This window comes from Lissotriton helveticus, chromosome 10 (assembly GCF_964261635.1).
Source record: "Lissotriton helveticus chromosome 10, aLisHel1.1, whole genome shotgun sequence".
Taxonomy (NCBI): Eukaryota; Metazoa; Chordata; class Amphibia; order Caudata; family Salamandridae; genus Lissotriton; species Lissotriton helveticus.
Genome location: NC_136071.1, coordinates 61522331 through 61541298, shown reverse-complemented (window position 1 = coordinate 61541298; position 18968 = coordinate 61522331). Strand labels below are relative to the sequence as shown.

The window sequence follows — 18968 nt, the reverse complement described above, 5'->3', positions numbered from 1 at the left end:
GACCCTTTTGTTTCACCACTCCAGATAACATAAGTCAGCCATTTGGTGTGGTGTGCTACAGAGCTCTTCGCTGCCACTGATATGTTTCAACATTTTTCTACTACAATTGTCAGATTTGATTAGGCATTCTGAAAGAAAAGCCATGACCTATTCTGACAAGACACAGATTATACCCTGGCTGGAAGACAGACTTCTCTGTTTGCTTTGAGACTGGTGAATTGTTTGGCAATGTGTGATTGCTTTGCTGGGCAGCTGCTCTTTTGAGAGCTTGTATCTCTCTCTGACCTTCACAGCGTGGTCATATCTCTTTTCTGTATTTTTAAATTCTGGGATCCTATGTTCATGAGATGACTTTGTGCTGTAGATGGATTCTAATGTTGAGCTCTACTAGCTGTACTTTACCTGTCATTCCTGTTATTTATATTTTCTCTTCTCAGTGAACTCTATGTCAAGCTGTATGGATTGAGTTTGCATTGGAATTTTGTGCCTCATATCCATCCTTCAATGCCAGAACTCATAAGTGGATGTCAATGGCATAGTTATCAATGGCACCGATTCAGATGTTATGGTATAGAAAACACACCATCAATTTAATTGAGAAAAATTAAAACATAATTGTGAATATTTTCGAAAACCTCAGCTCCTCCGCTTCTTTCCATCATGTTCAGAAAAGTTCAATTTTCTTACTATTTCTGTTTAAACTAAGACCCAACAATACCTATGGAATCAAGAGTTTTGACAAAAGACAATGATAATGATAAGGAAGAACATGTGGTTACATTTAAAATGATGCTTCACTCTCAGCTATTCACTGTTGCTATGTGTTTTAAGGCCAGTGCCATCTACAGACTGTTCAATAGCTACAGACTATGGAAAAGCATAATTGAGTATCAACAAGTTTCATCCTTTAAGATGTTCCTGACACGTGTGATTATGCTACTACGTCTGTGGGAAATGGGATCCTCTGCTGCAGCCAAAGGGCGACCAACTCTCTGTGGGCTCTCCACACCGACCATGGAAAGCTATTACAAGGACGGGGATGTGGCAATTGGTATTCTGGCTGCTGTTCACCTGGAGACCATTATCCCTTCAACTAACTTCTTGTTCACAGAACCTCCTGCATCCAGACGTTGTCAAAAGTAATTACTCATCCTATGTTTCTGGTGTCTCCTGAATAAACTGCTGATTGAAAACAGGGAGGTTCTTTGTCATAGAGCTAAGTGGAATATAGCCACAATAATGTATTTCTTGTCCTCTAATATATTTTCACATGCATATGTATGATGATCCTTCACTCATGTACTCTCCTAAAGCCAGTAGAAGTGAGTAGACTATTTCTGCTATTTATCTCATATTCCCAACTATTGAATCGAGGGGATTCCATATACAGAATAGGTATGACTCCTCCAGACTCCTTGGGATCACTATTTCCCAGCCAATCGAATTGCTAAGGAAGAACTCCTCTTTACAAAACATATTCCAGAGTCAGCGGGTGAGGGGGTTCTTCCCAACGGTGTTTCTGCGTGCAGGAGCGTGAGACTTATCATCGATGACTTCATATGTCATGCAATATTCTGTCTTTTATGGGTCAATTTTTGTCTTTATTCGGGGCAAACTGCCAATCTTAGAAACTAGTTCCTATCTTGGAGAACAGAATAATCTGGAAATTCAAAACAGTGTTCTGCTGCAACACTTGGCTCAATCCACAACCTGGTTATTTAACCTAATGTTTCTGATAATGGTGGAAGATTTTCTCAGATGCATACCCTATAAATTAATACATATATATATATATATATATATATACACACACACACCACACACACACGCACACACACACACACACCAAGATACGATTATGTGGATTTAAGTAGAAAAAAACTATACACTTTTACCTTTTGTTTTTGTCCTCCAACATTCTGGTGACCCAGCGATATTGTGATTTCGATACTCCTAGCCTACACTTCAAGTGAGATTACTTTAATGGCTAAAGGACACATATGACCATATTTACAACCCTGTCACACATTACAGCAAAGCACCCAAAGTTGCTGCGCATCCTTGCTTGACAGTGAGAGAGGAGGAACGTGCCATATCTACAGAGATATGGCACTCTTCTCCTCTTTCCTTGGCATTGGTGCACAATCAGGCTGCCATACACCACACACACATCTTTGCATCATAGTTCAAAAGTCTCTGTGTGAGTCCAGCATAGGTGTAATGGTAGACAAACTGTAACACCTTTCCTACTTTGTACATGTGCTGTACAGTGCAGCACACATGGTACGTCAGAAAAGAAAGGAGAAATACAAATATTTCTTGTTTTAACACTTGCTTCAAAGTGGTTTTGCTTTTGGTGCAAACCCCTGTCTATTATTGTTAGTAAATAGGTTTTTGCATCAAAAGCGTAGGTGGTAGCAAGGGAATGCCCCTGTACCATCCATTAAATTCTTCCCTAACACAGACTAATGCAAAGAAGCTCTTTGCTCTGCTTTGTCTTACTTTTAGGTAACACTTCAGCTCAAAACAAGGCTTGAACTGGAAAGTAAATTAAACAAAAAACATTTTGTGCAGGTTTGCGTCACGCTTGCGATGCAAACTCAGTGCAAAGGTTTTGTAAATCTGGCCTAAAGTTTTAGAGGGGAGACAGGTGTAGACAGTGGATGACTGAAAGAGGATCATAAAGAAGAGATTGTAACTGTAGGCCTTATATACTGCAGTAATTTAAGAAACAAACATTTTGAGAGAAATCTTTGAATACATTTAAAGAAACAAGTTTGACATGATTTTTAACACTGTGCAATACGTTTCAATTTATATACTTAGAGAAACCAAAGTTTAACATAGAGAAGTAAAGCAATATGAGTCCAGGCATTTTAAGCAAGGTAATAACATTTCCCAATTAATAGTTGTATGGCAGAAACTTCAGCCTGGGAGGCAGAAATTAAGCTCTTTATTCACAGATCAAAGACATATTTGTTCTTTTTTCCTACATATTTAGCCATCCATATTGGATCTTCTTACTAGTAATGGAAAGAGTTTAAAACCTTAGCTGTTGAAATATAAAAGCCCCTACAGTCAAGAGGGTTCTATTTGGGATGTTATTAAGGGACTGCTATGTGAATTACTTGATGATAATCTTCGCCCTATATATGACTGCCTCATGTCCATCGAGATCGCTTTCAACCACATCGGTAAGGGTGGGGAGGCAGGACCTCCCGAAAACTCTAATGGAGGTTGAGACCTCCCGAAAACTGTAATGGAGGTTGAAATATAGAGAAGAGCTGTGATATGCTCCAATCTTGGCGAGTACAAAAAAGGGAGGTACCTCTGGGAATGCGAGTGAGAGGGGATCAGGCAAGGTGGAGAGTGTTTATGTCACAACTGCTCCTCCTCCCATGGTGGGTCCTAGAGCCCGTTCTAACATGAAGCAGCCAGGGGTAGCCATTGTATACATGAGAGAGCCTGTGAATCACACTGGTGAAGTACCCCTCCCTGTTATTGACCTACCTCCTGCTGCTTTCCCATATGTGGCCATCTTATTCAATGTCCCCTGCTTAACACCTGGTAAAACTGAGACCACCTCTGAACTTAAGAATAAAGTAATACATTAAATATATGGTAATGCGGGGAGTAGATGCAATCTGCACAAAGAAATCATATTCGTGCGGCGGGTAGGTGGACTAGGACCGCAAATCAGTCAATTCATAGGGAACTGTATCATTATTCAGTGTATATATTCTTTATTGTCCGATTAATTAAAATCATTACAATAAAACAACAGTTCGTGAATCAAAGCGATTTCTTACATTCCCTAAAGATAATAAGGACGTATTAACATATCTTTATAACTGTTGGAAGTACATAAAATATCATAAAAAGGTATTTTGTTCATAACCAAATAAAACATTACATTTCATTATTATTCACCATACATATTAATAAACCAATTCGTACAAATAATCTTAGAGTCCCCTCTGTTTTTTTTTATTTTTTTTTTATCAGCCCCTAAAAATAAGCAGATCATACAGTAACAAATGTTTGGTCCAGTTGTGTTCTTAGTACTTAAAATATAAAGTGCATCCTTACTTCTTAAAATTACCCCGAACCTCAGATACTTTATAACATTTATCAAGTTACATTGCAAGTATGGGGAAAACAATATAATTTGAATCATAGCCGCTTTCAATTCTTATTAAATGACCCAAATGCCGACCTGAGACAGTTTTTTCTCAGCTATGTGAATAAATTTGACAAAGTTAACTGTTAAATTGATGATACCCCCTTGAAGGCACAGTATTATTGCTTGGCGACATGTTCTCACCCCTTGTTTGTTGAATATTGGTTTTAAAAGTGTTAATCTTTCTTGACACAATTTGGGGCAAATGCATACAATGTGCAATAAGGTTTCCTTAATATAACCACATAATCTACACTTTTGTGATTTCCAAACTTGTACCCATCTAGGTGTACCATCTTTTGTTGGGTAGTGTCCAAACCTAAGCTTGAGCAATATATCCCCTAATGCCGGTTTCAAGCAAGAAGTTAGATAGAATTGGGGTTCAATTTTATTATATGAATTGATAACCGACCAGGCATGCTTTTTTTTTTATAGTCTGCTCCTGATCCAATATTAACAATACCAATTTAGTTGATTGATATAAAATATGTTTTAAAATGGTTTATTTCTAATCATATTATTAAAAGGTTGGAGTTTAAAAGTATTCAAAACTTTCCGTTAAGTATGACCTCCATGGTCTTGTATACTCCTTCTTATTCCTTTCTTGCCAACACATATATGCAAGGGACTCTGGGTCCGATGAGTAAAGTGAGAATAGACATTTTAAAAATGCAGCTTGTCTTACCAATGTTTTATTGTGCAAATCAAATTCCAATCTAACTGTAGCATGTCCAACATTTTTGGAAATAATAAAAATTGACTTAAAAACTTTTATTTGCAATTTATCCAGCAGTTGGCTGTATCATTATTCATTTCCGAAGGCCATTAATAGCAGGTGAGATTCCCCACTAGGCAAATACGGACACCATCCAGACTGGGCGCATAACTGTTATTCCCTTGGGCTATTTTTGTGAACATCATGGGGCCGATTCAAAGAACTAACTTAAGACAAAATCCTAAACTTACTACTTTTGGTATTCACAGAAGTTAGGATTTTGTCTTAAGTTTGTCTTAAGACAGACTTAAGACAGACTTAAGTTAGGATTTTGTCTTAAGTCTGTCTTAAGTCTGTTTTAAGACAAACTTAAGACAAAATCCTAACTTCTGTGAATACCAAAAGTAGTAAGTTTAGGATTTTGTCTTAAGTTAGTTCTGTGAATCGGGCCCCTTGCCCCTAAGTCTAGGACTTTTAATCATGCCTACTTTTCTAGCTGCCCACAGTATAAGGAGCAAGTGTTACAGGGAAATTCATATCAGGCCATGTCTGGACTAGAAGATAACGATTAATAACCAATAGGTAACAGGAGAGTATCAGAACTTTTTGAAATTCCTAGTGCCAAACATTCACATTGCACCATTGTAAGCTATGCTAGTATAGCTTGAGCCTCCGTGAGTGATGATTTTTGTGGCTCTAATGTTATTAGTCAGGCCAACACGGCAAGAGAGTCCTTAATTATTCCATTTAAAATAGGGAAAAACAACAACTTAGACATAGATGTTTATATGACTAGTGGCAAAGCTGTCTCGTATTCCGACTCTGGTAGTAGTTTAGCTGTGATACAGGAAGACACTACCATTACATATAAGGGCACAATTAAAACACTTCATGGCTTCTCTATTTCCATAGTTTCATGGAATGTAGCGGGACTTTTGGCTAAGCTGGGTCAGACACCTTGGTGTAATTGTATTGATAAGTATGATGTATTCCTATTTCAAGAAGCCAGTATTTAGAGTGGGTTTCATAGCTTGCCAAATCTCAGCCATACCCAGTAAACTTGGGCCTGCGGGGGACTAATAATATGGGTGAGATCCTGATCTCCTGTGAATAGAAGTGGGGAGAGGAAAAGCACCTGGGGTGGTGTTTTTTAACATCTATGCACATGGGGTGGGGGGTCGACCATCAGAAGTATATTTGAATAGCCTGCCATCACGCCCCATTTAATTCTCACTGGGGACTTTAATATGACATTCGGGCATCTCAGTATCGATGATATTGCGGTTACAGCAGATGAGGACGAAGTGTGGTCCATTCCCCAGTTGGAGCTTGTCCCAATTAAAAGGTGGACACAGGCTGCCTTACAGTTGAACACCCTCTCTAATGAATTGTGTTTCATGGCCCTTATGGTCACACTAAATCTGACTCCAAAGGGGCATGAACCTTTAATAATCATCTGACCAAAAATCATGTAGACTACATTCTGGTTTATTTAAGATTGTGGTCTGCAGTTGATGACATGGAAGTGCAGGACAGATAGGAGAGTGGGCACACTCTCCTGAACCTTACAATGTAATCACTCTTAGGTAAGTATCTAGTTGAACCGGATACTTTAATTAGTACCAATAAATTGTACATTATACATACATCGGATAGATGGCAGGTAAAGTTGCACCAGATCAGCATGAAACCAGAGATCCTGACAGATATTAGTGAAGAGGTGCAGGTGACACTAAAGAAGGTTGAGATCAGTTTGCTTAAGGAGAATTTTCTTTTTAATTTTTCAGAGGTACATAAAGAGATTTGCATGCAATAGAAGCTCACTACGCAATTTCCCCTACCCCAGCGAAAAGGACTCTTCACCAAAAGAGCAATCATTGGTTTAATAGGGAGTGTAGGGAAGCATTACAGTCTCTGGCAAAGGAGATTAAAGTAAAAAACATGAAGGATAATTGCTAACGTCAGGAAGAAGGACAAGCTTACCATGTTAAGGGCAAAGAAAGAGTGGGATGCCAATAGATGAAGAGAGATATTAGAGGCTTGCCTGATCAGAGACCGAACGCACTTCTGGAAGTTGATTTCTAGAGGGGTTCCAAACAAATGGTTAAATCCAGTAATCCATGTGCCAGCTGTGGAATAGGTCTGCATTTTACAGCTTTGTACCATGAGGAAGGCATTGATACAGGTGATGTGGAAGCCTCTCAAATTTCAATATCCCACTGTTTACAAAGAAGGATGTTATTGATTCCTTATCCTCCTTTGCAAGATGGAGAGCACCTGGCCCAGATGGTTTGCCCATCGATATGCTAGTACATGGTAGTGACCCTTGGTGTGCTGAGATAGTTGCCTTAGCCAATGCTATTGCAATGGGGGCCCTCATCCCAGAAACATGGCAGGAAGCTGAAGTGATTCTGGTATTCAAAAAAGGGAATACGTTCCTCCCAGCTGACTAGCGGCCCATGAGCCTTATAGATATTATACAAAGGGTTTTCTGTTGCATGATTTTATTTAAACTAAGTATGGCTATCCAAAAAGGATATTATTAGCCCACTCCAAGCGGGATTTAGACCTAAAACATCTACAGTAGACCAGGTCTTCTAGTTTGTTTTAATATATTGGTTGATCGTCTTGATTGGGAGGGTCAACTTGTTTGTTACATAGTTAGTCGGCAGATTACTTTTGACCCACAGTTACTTTTTGTTTGCTTATATCAACTTGTTTGTTGCCTTTGTTGATCTCAAATCACTGCTGCTCGGGGGATGAAGTCCACTTGTGTCCTGAGGTCCTCACGACACAAGAGGACCTCATCGGCGTGCTCCCGCTCTGCCATAGCAAACAACAATGTCCAGGGGTGGGCACCCCTGGACATTGCAGTAGCCGGCCCTGGGGGGTGGCAGTCCTCAGGACCATTGAGGGCTCCAGGAGGGGGGCCGCTCTGTCCCCCTCCCTTCATTTTCAAAGCTGGGGGAGGTGGTGGTCCCCCGGCTTGGGGGTCCGTAACGGACCACCCGATTTCAATATTTTTTGCCCCACTGAGGTGGTGGTCCCCAGTGCATGTGAAGGGGCTTGAGCGACCCCACACATTTTTATTTCTAAAACAGAGCCCAAGGGAGGTGGAACCCCCCCACCCTAATTATAGAAAAAGCCCTGAGCAGGTGGCGGTCCCTTGGGCTTGGGAGGGCAAGAGGCCCCCACACTTTTTGAACAATGCGCCGGGGAGGTGGTGGTCCCCGGGGCTGCAAGGGGTCCATGTGCCCCCTCACAGCATTAATAAAGTCAAGGGGAGGTGGCGGTCCTCAGGGCTGCATGGGCCCCCACTACCTAATTAGGCATGCCCGCAGGACCTGCCCCACCTTAAATACAACAAAGCGGGGATGCCGACATTTCATTTTTTTTTTCTTGCCCGGATTTGTAACCCCAGCGCAAATTTAGCCAATTTGTTTTTTTAAAATGCTCTTTTTGGCCCTGGGGGTCCTTGTGGGACCCCCTGACCAGGCCTAGAGGTGCTTGTCCCTGCCCCCTTTTAATGTTTTTTATCTTTGTTTCACCCTTTCTCTTGTGACCCGGTTACCGAGTCACAAGATGGCTACCAACAGTTCCTGCTTTGAAGTGTTAGCAGTCAATCAGAGTGAAGCACGTACCCTCCTCGGTGCTCAGATATCGATATTTTTCTTTTTTAAATTTCTCAGGAGTTACTGAATGGATTTACACCATTTAAAAAAAGGGTGCAGTCTACCTACCTTTTTGCAAAATTTGGAGTAATTCTGTTCAGCAGGTCAGGCTGTAACATGTAAAAACGTTCCTATGGAAAATAACATGGAGAAAAAGAACTTTGGGACCCCCTTTTTTCTCAGCCCCCGCTTGACGAATCACCCCGAAACTTTCAACAAACAAACTGAACGGTCCAACCCTATTTTTTTTTCGTCAAGCGGCGCCGAAGATATTGGCAACTCAAAAAACGCTTTCCCTATGGAAACTAGGTCCTTACTATAACTACCTACTGGAGACCACCAGTAGGTAATATATACATACTACCTATATATATATATATATATATATATTTATTACCTACTGGCGGTCGCCAGTGGGTAGTTATAGTTAGGACCTAGTTTCCATTGGAAATCTGCAACATTCTATTTGGAATAACTTTCACGCTGGTCGACGAATCTTCACAAAATTATCCAAGAAGATGGCCCGCTCCGCTCCGCTCCTTGCCTGAAAGTTTCGGGGTGATTTGTGAAGCGGGGCCGAGAAAAAATGGGGGTCCCAAAACGTGTTTTCCACATGCGATTTTCCATAGGGACCTTTAAGCGCGGCTGCAGCCCGAACTGCTGAACGGAACTACACCAAATTTAGCAAAAAGGTAGAGATTGGTTTGCAGATCACGTAAATCCATTCAGTAGTTCCTGAGAAAATCAAAAGTAAAATCATAGATATATCTAGAGGCGCGTAGGGTACGCGTATCTTCCAGAGCATGAGCTTTATGCTATTTGGCTGTCAACACTCAAAACCAGGAAGTGTTGGCAGCCATCTTGTGCCTCGGTAGAACCGAGGCACAAGAAAACAGAAAAAGAAACGCGAAAAACAAGAAACAGGGGCAGGGTAGAAACACCCTGACCCCATAGGCCTGCTTAGGAGGTCCCACAAGGACCCCCAAGGCCCCCCCAAAAATATATATTTTTGAAAATCACGGGATGCGCATTGGGGACGCGTACCCTGACGATCCCCCAAAAAAACAAAGCCCAACAGGTATCTCCAGTATGCACCAGAGAGCTGCGTTGCAGACAGGTGTTCAGAGGTCATGCCCCTTTTTACACCTCTCTGCAACACAGCTCTGTGGTGCATACTGGAGGTACCTAGTGGGTTAGTTTGACCCTAGGGATCCTTAGGATTGAAGGGGACTTAATCTCTCAACTTAGAACAGTGACAGGGCGTGTTTAGACAGTGGTGAAGGGAGGGGACGGGGCCTGATGTGATGTGTGCAAACACGCCCTGTGGCGCGTTTTAAGTTGGGTAAAAAACTCAAGTTCAAACCTGAGGGACCATGGGTGCCAAGTAGTCCACCAGGTGCTTCCAGGCAGCGCCACTGCGCTGCGTTGCAGAGAGGTGGTGCATGCCGTGCCCCTTTTTACATCTCTCTGCTACGCAGCTCTGTGGCGCTTACTGGATGCAGTACGAATTCTGATTTACTCACCTGGTATCAGGAGAGACCTCAGTGCTGCATCTTTGAGCCCAGTACTGATCCTCAAAAGTAATTCTAACCATACTTACCAGTAACTTGAACTGCCTTCCATAGGCTAACATTGACTGGTTTCACTTGGAAATTCTTCCAAGTGTGAAGTTTTGGAACATTAAAATATTCACCTAAAATCATCCGAACAATGAATTCCGATTTACTCACATGTTATCAGGAGAGAACCCAGTGCTGCATCTTTTAGCCCAGCACTGACCCTGAACAGTAATTTTAACCATAATTACCAGTGTCTTGTATTTCCTTCCATAGGAATCCATTGTCTGGTTTTCATCAGAAACATTTCCAAGTGTCTATTTTCACAAACTAAAAATATTCGTTAAAAATCGCCTGTATGACTTGAACACATTCTTTCAACTGTTTACAGGAGATGCACCAGTGCTGGATCCAGGATCCACCACTGAGTAAGAAAAAGTAATGATGACACTACTTACCTGCTAAGTGAATTTCCTTCCATAGGGTAACATTGAGTGGTTTTACTTGGAAATTCTTCGAAGTGTGGAGTTTTGGAACTTTAACAAATTCCTCTAAAATCAGCCGAACTACGAATTCCGATTTACTCACCTGTTATCAGGAGAAACCTCAGTGCTGCATCTTTCAGCCCACTACTGATCCTGAAAAGTAATTCTAACCGTACTTACAGTAACTTGAATTTCCTTCAATAGCCTAACATTGACTGGTTTCACTTGGAAATTCTTCTAAGTGTTGAGTTTTGGAACTTTAAAAAATTCCTCTAAAATCAGCCGAACTATGAATTCCGATTTACTCACCTGTTATCAGGAGAGACCTCAGTGCTGCATCTTTCAGCCCACTACTGATCATGAAAAGTAATTCTAACCATACCTACAGTAACTTTAAAAATTATCATTTACAAAACCTTTGAAATTCACTGAAAAAACCAAAAGGTTTCAGCCACGTTATAGTTAGGAATTAGCATTTAAAAAACCTTAGAAATTCACTGAAAAAACCATAAGTTTCAGCCACGTTATAGTTAGGAATTAGCATTTAAAAAACCTTAGAAATTCACTGAAAAAACCACAAGGTTTCACACATGTTATAGTTAGCTGGACATTTCACTCATACAAAACCATTGAAATTCCCCGTTATAGTTAGTTCAGCTAACTATAACTCGTGCGCCCGCAATGCACTGCTGATGACGTCACATATTACATCACTCATGACATGGTCAGTGACATCACCCATGACATCACTGATGACATCTCAAATGACATCATCCAGTGAACGTGTGTCTTTCTGAAAAATAAATATTTTTTATATATGTATTTCGAAAGGTCGATGGAATAATAAATGGGTAAATAAGTGTCTAAATGGATGGTTTCTTTTGTAAAATCGATTGTATAACTGACTTATTAAGTGTATCTTAGTGAATACATGTACTAGCGAGTAATGTTTAAATATTTAAATATCTGTATCAGTGTCTCACTTTGTGTATAAGTGGCTGCATGGGTTGGTGAGTAGCTACATGAGTGTGTATATGGGTTATTAGTTGGTTTTTTGAGTATCAGAATGAGTGTCTGTATTGTTCGGTGGGGGATATTACTTAGCGCATAGATGCATAAATGAGTGACTCACTGCATGTCTTTTGAAGACAGCATGTGTGCAGGACTGTATGGGTGGATGAGTGTGTGTATGGGTGTGTTAGTGAATGAATGACAGTCTCAATAGTGTCTTTATGAGTAAGTACATATGTTTTAAACTAGTATATGTGAGTGTTGATGTATATAAGTAAGTATATATGAGAGTGAGAGATTGGAAGAGTTCCTGTATAAATAAGTATGTGTTTCTATAAGTGATTGTTTAAGAGAGTGAGTATGTGCACATTTCTGTAGAAGTAAGTGTAGTGGTGTGTGTATAGTTGTATATGCAAGTAAATGGATGTTTGATAGTTTATTTGCATGTGTGAGTATGTGTGTGAGGAACTCTATGTAGGAGTGTAGGTGTGTAACAGGATGTATAGTTGTATGAGTACATATGATGAGTGAGTACATGTATGAGCGAATGTATAAAACTGTTGGTGAATGAGTGGATGCGTGTGTAGATTTTGGAATTACTGAATAGGTTGTTCTAACTGGCATTGGTATCTCCATTGTTTTGAAAATTTTAGTTTCTACTTTTCAATGTGTGTATCAAAGGTTATATTAGGGTTAGAGGAGGTCTGCCACTCTTTCACAAGGATGATGTCATCAGTGATGTCATTTGAGATGTCATGAGTGATCTCATGAGTGATGTTACTGACCATGTCATGAGTGATGTAATATGTGACGGACGTCATTGGCAGTGGATTGCAGGCGCGTGAGTTTTAGCAATATGCAAGAGGGGTGCAGAAAGAAACAAGAGCACTGCAGAAAGAACTAACAGAGGTGCAGGAAAAGGCATGAGGGATGCAGAAAGGGGCAATAGAAGTGTTGAAAGAAGCAAAAGACATACAGAAAGAGGCAAGAGTGGTTCATAAAGAGGCACGAGAAGTGCAGAAAGAGGCAAGAGAGGTGCAGAAAGAGGCAGGAGAGGTGCAGAAAAATGGAATAGGGGTGCAGAAAGAGGTAAGAGAGGTACAGAATGAGGGAAGAAGGGCGAAGAAAGAGGCAAGAGGGATACACAAAGAAGCAAGTGAGACACAAAAAGAGGCCACCGAGGTGTAGAAACAGGTAAGAGAAGTACAGAAACAGGCAAGAGTGTAGAAAGAGGCAAGAGAACCACTGAAAGAAGCAAGAAAGGTATAGAAAGAAGAAAGAAAAGTGATAAAGAGATAAGAGAGTTGCAGAAAGAATCTAGACATGCAGAATAAAGCAAAGGAGATGCAGAAAGAGTCACGTGAGGTGCAGAAAGAGGCAAGAGAGGTGCAGAAAGAGGCAAGGGAGGTACAGAAACAGGCAAGAGGGGTGCTGAAACAACTAACAGAAATGCACAAAAAAAACAAGAGAAGCACTGAAAGAGGCAAGAGAAGTGCAGAAACAGGCAACAGAGGTACAGAAAGAGGCAAGAGGGGTACATAAAGAAACAACAGAGGTGCAGAAAGAGTCAAGAGAAATGAAGTAATAGGCAAGTGAGATGCAGAAAGAGGCAAGTGAGGTATATAAAGAGAGAAGAGTGGTGCAGAAAGCGGCAAGCCGGGTGAGGGAAGAAGCAAGAGAGGTACAAAAAGAAGCAAGAGAATTGCAGAAGGAAGCAATAGGGGTACATAAAGAGGCCAGCGGGATGCAGAAAGAGGAAAGAGAAGTGCAGAAACAGGAAACAGTGGTACAGAAAGAGGGAAGAGGGTGCAGAAAGAGGGAAGACGTGTACAGAAAGATGCAACAGGGATGGAGAAAGAAGCAAGAGAGGTACAGAAAGAAGCAAGAAAAGTGCAAAAAGAAGCAACAGAGGTGCAGAAAGAGCGAGAGAAGTGAAGAAGGAGGCAAGGGAGATGCAGAAAGAGGCAAGAGAGGTACAGAAAGAGGAAAGGTGGTGCAGAAAGAGGCAAGAGAAGTACAGAAAGAGGGAAACAGGAGTGCAGACAGAGGCAAGAGAGGTACAGAAAGAGGGAAGAGGGTACAGAAAGAGGCAATAGGGGTGCAGCCATATACAAGAGAGGTGCACAATGAAACAAGAGCAGTGCAAAAAGAACCCACAGAGGTCCAAAAAGAAGCAAGAGTGTTGCAGAAACGGTCAAAAGAAGTGCAGAAAGTAGCAAAACAGGTGCAGAAAGAGACTAGAGGGTGCACAAAGAGGCAAGAGAGATGCAGAAAGAGGCAAGAGATGTGTTTAAAAAAGCAAAAGCGGACATAAAGAGGCCAGAGGGGTGCAGACGGAGGCAAGAGAGGTACAGAAACAGGCAACAGAGGTACAGTAAGAGGGGAGAGGGTACAGAAAGAGGGAGTACAGAACAATGCAACAGGGATGCAGAAAGAAGCAAGAGAGGTTAGAAAGAAGCAAGAGAAGTGCAGAAAGAAGCAACAGAGGTGCACAAAGAGGCAAGAGAAATGAAGAAAGAGGCAAGAGAGATGCAGAAAGATGCAAGAGAGGTACAGAAAGAGGTAAGGGGGTGCAGAAAGAAGCAAGAGAAGTGCAGACAGAGGGAAGAGGGTGCAGAAAGAGGCAAGAATAGTGCAGAAATATACAAGAGAGGTGCACAAAGAAACAAGAGCAGTAAAAAAGAACCAACAGAGGTACAGAAAGAGGCAAGTGGGTTGCAGAAAGAGGCAAGAGTAGTGCAGAACGAGGCAAGAGAGGTGGACAAAGAAGGAAGAAAGGTGCTGAAAGTGGTAAGAAGGGTGCAGAAAGAAGCAAAGAGGTTCAGAAAAAAGCAAGAGAAGCGCAGAAAGAAGCAACAGAGGTGCAGAAAGAGGCAAGAGGGGTGCTGAAAGAAGCAACAGAGGTACAACGTTCAGTAGTTCCTGGGAAAGAAAAAATGAAGAGGTCGGGAAATGAATTTCCCATAGGAAACTTTAGACACGGCTACAGCTCGAACTGCTGGACGGAATTACACCAAATTTGGCAAAAAGGAAGTGCTTGGTTCGGAAAGTGCCCTTTTTTTAAATGGTATAAATTCAGTAGTTGCTGAGAAATTAAAATAAAAATCAAAATTGTGCCTGTCAACATCACGCCAAACCAGGATGTGTTGGCAGCCATCTTGTTCCAAGAAAACAGGGAAACAAAGGTGAAAAACAAGAAAATGGGGCAGGGTAGAAACACCCTGACCCCCTAGGCTTGCTCAGGGGGTCCAACAAGGACCCCCTGGGACAAAAAACCAATTTTTAAAAAAAAACAATTTGTCGAGATTTGCTCACCCAGCGCGAATTTCGGCCTAAAATTTAAAAAAGCAAAGTGTGGGCTCCTGTGCTTTGGTATTATTTAGCTTGCGGGTGGGCCAAGACCCGTGGATATGCAATATTGTAATTGCAGGGGCCCAGGGAGGCACCCGGAGCCCTGGGGATTGCCAAGCCTGGCACTTTCCTTATTTATTTTTGGGGCCACAACGCCTCCCCACAGCCCCAGGGACCGCCACCCCTGGATCTTGTTTATATAATGTGTGCCTCCTAGGTCCCCCCAGGCCCCGGGGACCTCCTTCCCCAGGGCTTTTCTTAAATATTTGCAGGGGCACATGGCATCCCCGCAGCCCCGGGGACCACCACCCCCCGGGTCTTGTTTTTCTTTTTTTTTAAAAGAACCTGTGTGGGGAGGCTCGAACACCCTCACATACCCCTGGGACCGCACACTCCCCAGGGCACTAAGGATTTAAATGCGAGGGTCTGCAACGGACTCCCAAGCCCTGGGGACCACTTCCTCCTCGGGGCAGTGCCTATGTTGGGAGGGGGCCTCTCCTGGAGCTCTTGAAGACCCTCGGGACCGCCACCCCCCAGGGCCAGCTCCCGCAGTGTCCCGGGGTGCCCACACCCATGACACGCTTGACCCCATCTTCTCCACAGGCTCCCACCTCGCCTTGGAACGCACCACCAAACTCCACTGGACCGACCACCACTGCATCCATTTCACCTTCAAGAAATCAACCACACACCACCGCACCCAACAGCTGCCTAGCTGCTGCTGGAGCAAAGTCACCGAAGTGTAATATGAAAAACCTCTGAACTGACCTATTTTATTTCTCCAATTGGTTTAACTCTAAACACAGTTTTCTTCAGGAACAATGTACAACATAATCAAAGTATACAGAGAACCGTGACTTATATTTACTTTTTATTTATTTCTCATTGTGTATTTTTCATTTCAAAGTCCATTTTTGTAATATTTTTTTTAAGTATAAAAAATTATACAGGGGATACCCTTAGTGCTTCATATGCAAAGTCACCGAAGACCAGCTGATCACCTCCCTCGCCAAGAACCTACCCACCAACCCCACAAACCCAGACGCAGCGGCTCGCAACCTCAGACAGTCACCCTCCCCCCCGCTCAAGAAACCCTCCAACAGCCATGCCAACGAGAGCCACCTCATTCACAAACGAGCTCCAGGCCTCCAAATGTGCATGCCGAAAACTGGAGAAGACATGGCTCCACGAACACACACCGGACAACCACGCAGCCCACAAGGACGCCACCCGCAGACACCACCACCTCATCAGATTAGCCAAAAGATCCTCCTTCAGAGACCGATTGGATAACATCGCACACAACAGCAAAGAGCTCTTCAGCATCGTAAACAAACTCTCCAACCCCAGCGCCAACGGCAACGACATCCCGCCCTCACAAGAACTGTGCGACTCACTAGCCATCTTCTTCCACGGCAAGATCACTGACATCCACGACAGCTTCAACACCATGATTGTCCCGACTACGCCAGACTCCACCCCCCCTGTGAACACCACCAGGGCCAACCGCCTGGCCTCCTGGTCTAACGTCAACGACAACGAGACACACAAGTTCAAGAACTCCACCTACTCAGTATCTACGTCCGACCCATGCCCACACCACGTATTCAACAAAGCAGACACTGCCATCGCACCCCAACTACGGAAGGTCATAAACATCTCCGTCAAAACAGCGACATTCCCGGAAAGCTGGAAGCACGCCGAAATCAACACCCTCCTCAAGAAGCCCAAAGCAGACCCCAAGGACCTCAAGAACTTCCGGCCCATCTCCTTGCTCACGTTCCCTGCAAGGTCATCGAGAAAATAGTCAACATGCAACTGGCCCGCCACCTGGAAGGCAACAACATCTTGGACCCGTCCCAGTCCGGATTCAGACGAAACCACAGCACCGAGACGGCCCTCATCGCCGTAGGAGTGTGCACGCGCAGAGGGCCCGTTTACTGTGAGGGTGCTCTACCTGTATGCTCTATTAACTCCATTAAAGGGGGCCCTTGTATCTCTGCACCATTTACTGACGTCAATGAGCACCTGCCGGGTGGCCAACCAGCCTAAAGAAAGCGTGACTCCCCCCCTGCCCGGCACCCATCCAGCCAACCGGCTGTTCCGCCCCTGGATTTCTAGGAAAGACCACTTGTCCCTCCCCTTGGGCAAGCCCATTCGAGAATGGCGCCGCCCTCTAGGGACCTTAAATTTACTGCTCACCAATCATGACCTTACCGCCACAGGCCAGCGTAGTTGACAGAGTATCTGGCCCCCCCTACACTCCTACACTGAAAGGTCATGCCCTGCCCTTAAAACTCACTAGCCAAGCCATTCTATTGTCCAACAGAATTTCATTACCTAACCTAGTCAGGTGGACCCCGTCTTTTAAGAAGCACGCTCCCCCCTGACACACCCATATGCAATGGTTTGTAGCTGAGGAGACCTGAACAATTTCCCTATTTTATTGTTGATCCTCCTTACTGAGTGATTCAATGCTTTCACAGAATCCCCCCCCTCCATTGAAATCTGGGACCATCTGAGACCAAACTATGGTGCAGCCCTGGCATGTCTTAGCTAGCCAGCCCACTTCCGAGATTATGCCCTCGATCAAACCTCTCCTACCCAGATTCACCAGGTCGTTCCCCCCCCAAATTTAAAATAACTATCCTGGGTGGAGGACTGTGCCTACCCATCAGGTCTGTAACGAAGGCCCTGAACTGACTGAGGCAGAGACCCCCTTTACCATGGAAAGATACCGTGAAATCCTCCTGCTCAGCACTGTGTCTGTAATTACCTGAAAGAAAAGCTGATTTTATACGCCTAATATACAAATGATCAATGACCCAAACAACGTGAGATCCTGTGGATGTGCCCGACGCTGTGAAGTCTCTTGCTGTTATTGCGCCGATGCCAGTTTCCCCCCTGCATGACGGGTTCGAGAAACTGAAATGTTAGCAGAAAAAATAGGACAGGCATCAGCACAAATGCATTGCCACCCTCACAACATGTGTAGCCGCACATAGTGCTTATAACAATTGGATGACCATCTCCCAATTCTCTTCACACTGTTGCTGTGCAAACCTCTAGCTGTTGCTTCCGTGGCAGCCCCTATTCTGAATGAGTGAGTTCCAAAGTCTTTCGGATCCAAACCTGTCCTGTCGATCGCCATGGCCAATACCCTTTTAAATTGGAACCTGGTAAGAGGGATACCGTCCGCATGCATTAGCAATGCCCCACGTCGCACTATTCCTCTGTTGGAGGAACGCTTCTAGCTGCCTCACTGGGCAGCATGGATTATCCTGTGCGCGGTGAAGTACTATCCCTTCGCCATGGGCTTCCTGATCAGTTTTGGATTTTTTGATGGTTATTAGCAAAGTGTCGCCCTGTATCCTTGCATGCTCCAGCTGGAGCCCCCCTTGCACATCCTGCCTATTGTGTGCCACCAGTTCCCCTACCCTAAATGCTCCATAAAAGGGCAGTTAAAGGCGGCTCTGAAAAGCAATGCCTCCCCTTCTGAACTGCAAATGCCACCAAGGGCTACTAGCAGTGATGTCAGCCGCTCTAAACCAATCGGGCGTCTTGTGTCCGGAGCAGCCCCCTGGAGGCGCCGCCACCCCTTCAGTGCCTTCCTCACAATGAAACTATTAGTGGGGTCCCTGGTGTCCTTGATTTGCACAATGAAAAAAAATGCTGCCACATGTAGCCTGGCCGTTGCCGTAGAGCGCCCTTCCTTATTCAAAGTGTCTAGATACTGAAGGAATGCCAGCTATCCGCCCAATCCTGCTCCAGAAAAATGCAGTAAGAGCAAAAACCCCCATTGGGGGCACCAATCTGCCAGAGTACTTCCGGGAAGAATGTTGGCGTCGCCACTGCAGAGAGTAGGTGTTCCCTGAATACCTGCATCTTGAAGCGGGAGAGTGCATCAGCAGCATTGTTCAGTACCCACGGGACATGTTTAGCCTTAAACTGTATGTTCAGTTTCATACACAACGGTACTATTTCCTTCAACAGGCGCAG

The 18968-nt window shown here is 43.6% G+C and overlaps 1 protein-coding gene across 1 annotated transcript in view; it reads left to right on the top strand.

Annotated features, from left to right (window-relative positions):
- Positions 1 to 720: 720 nt before the first annotated feature.
- Positions 721 to 18968, top strand: part of LOC144783899 (extracellular calcium-sensing receptor-like) — a 152825-nt gene continuing 134577 nt past the window's right edge. The window contains exon 1 of the mRNA XM_078662640.1: positions 721 to 1139. Coding sequence (XP_078518766.1) covers positions 721 to 1139 — 419 coding nt within the window. The remainder of the gene's footprint in view (positions 1140 to 18968) is intronic.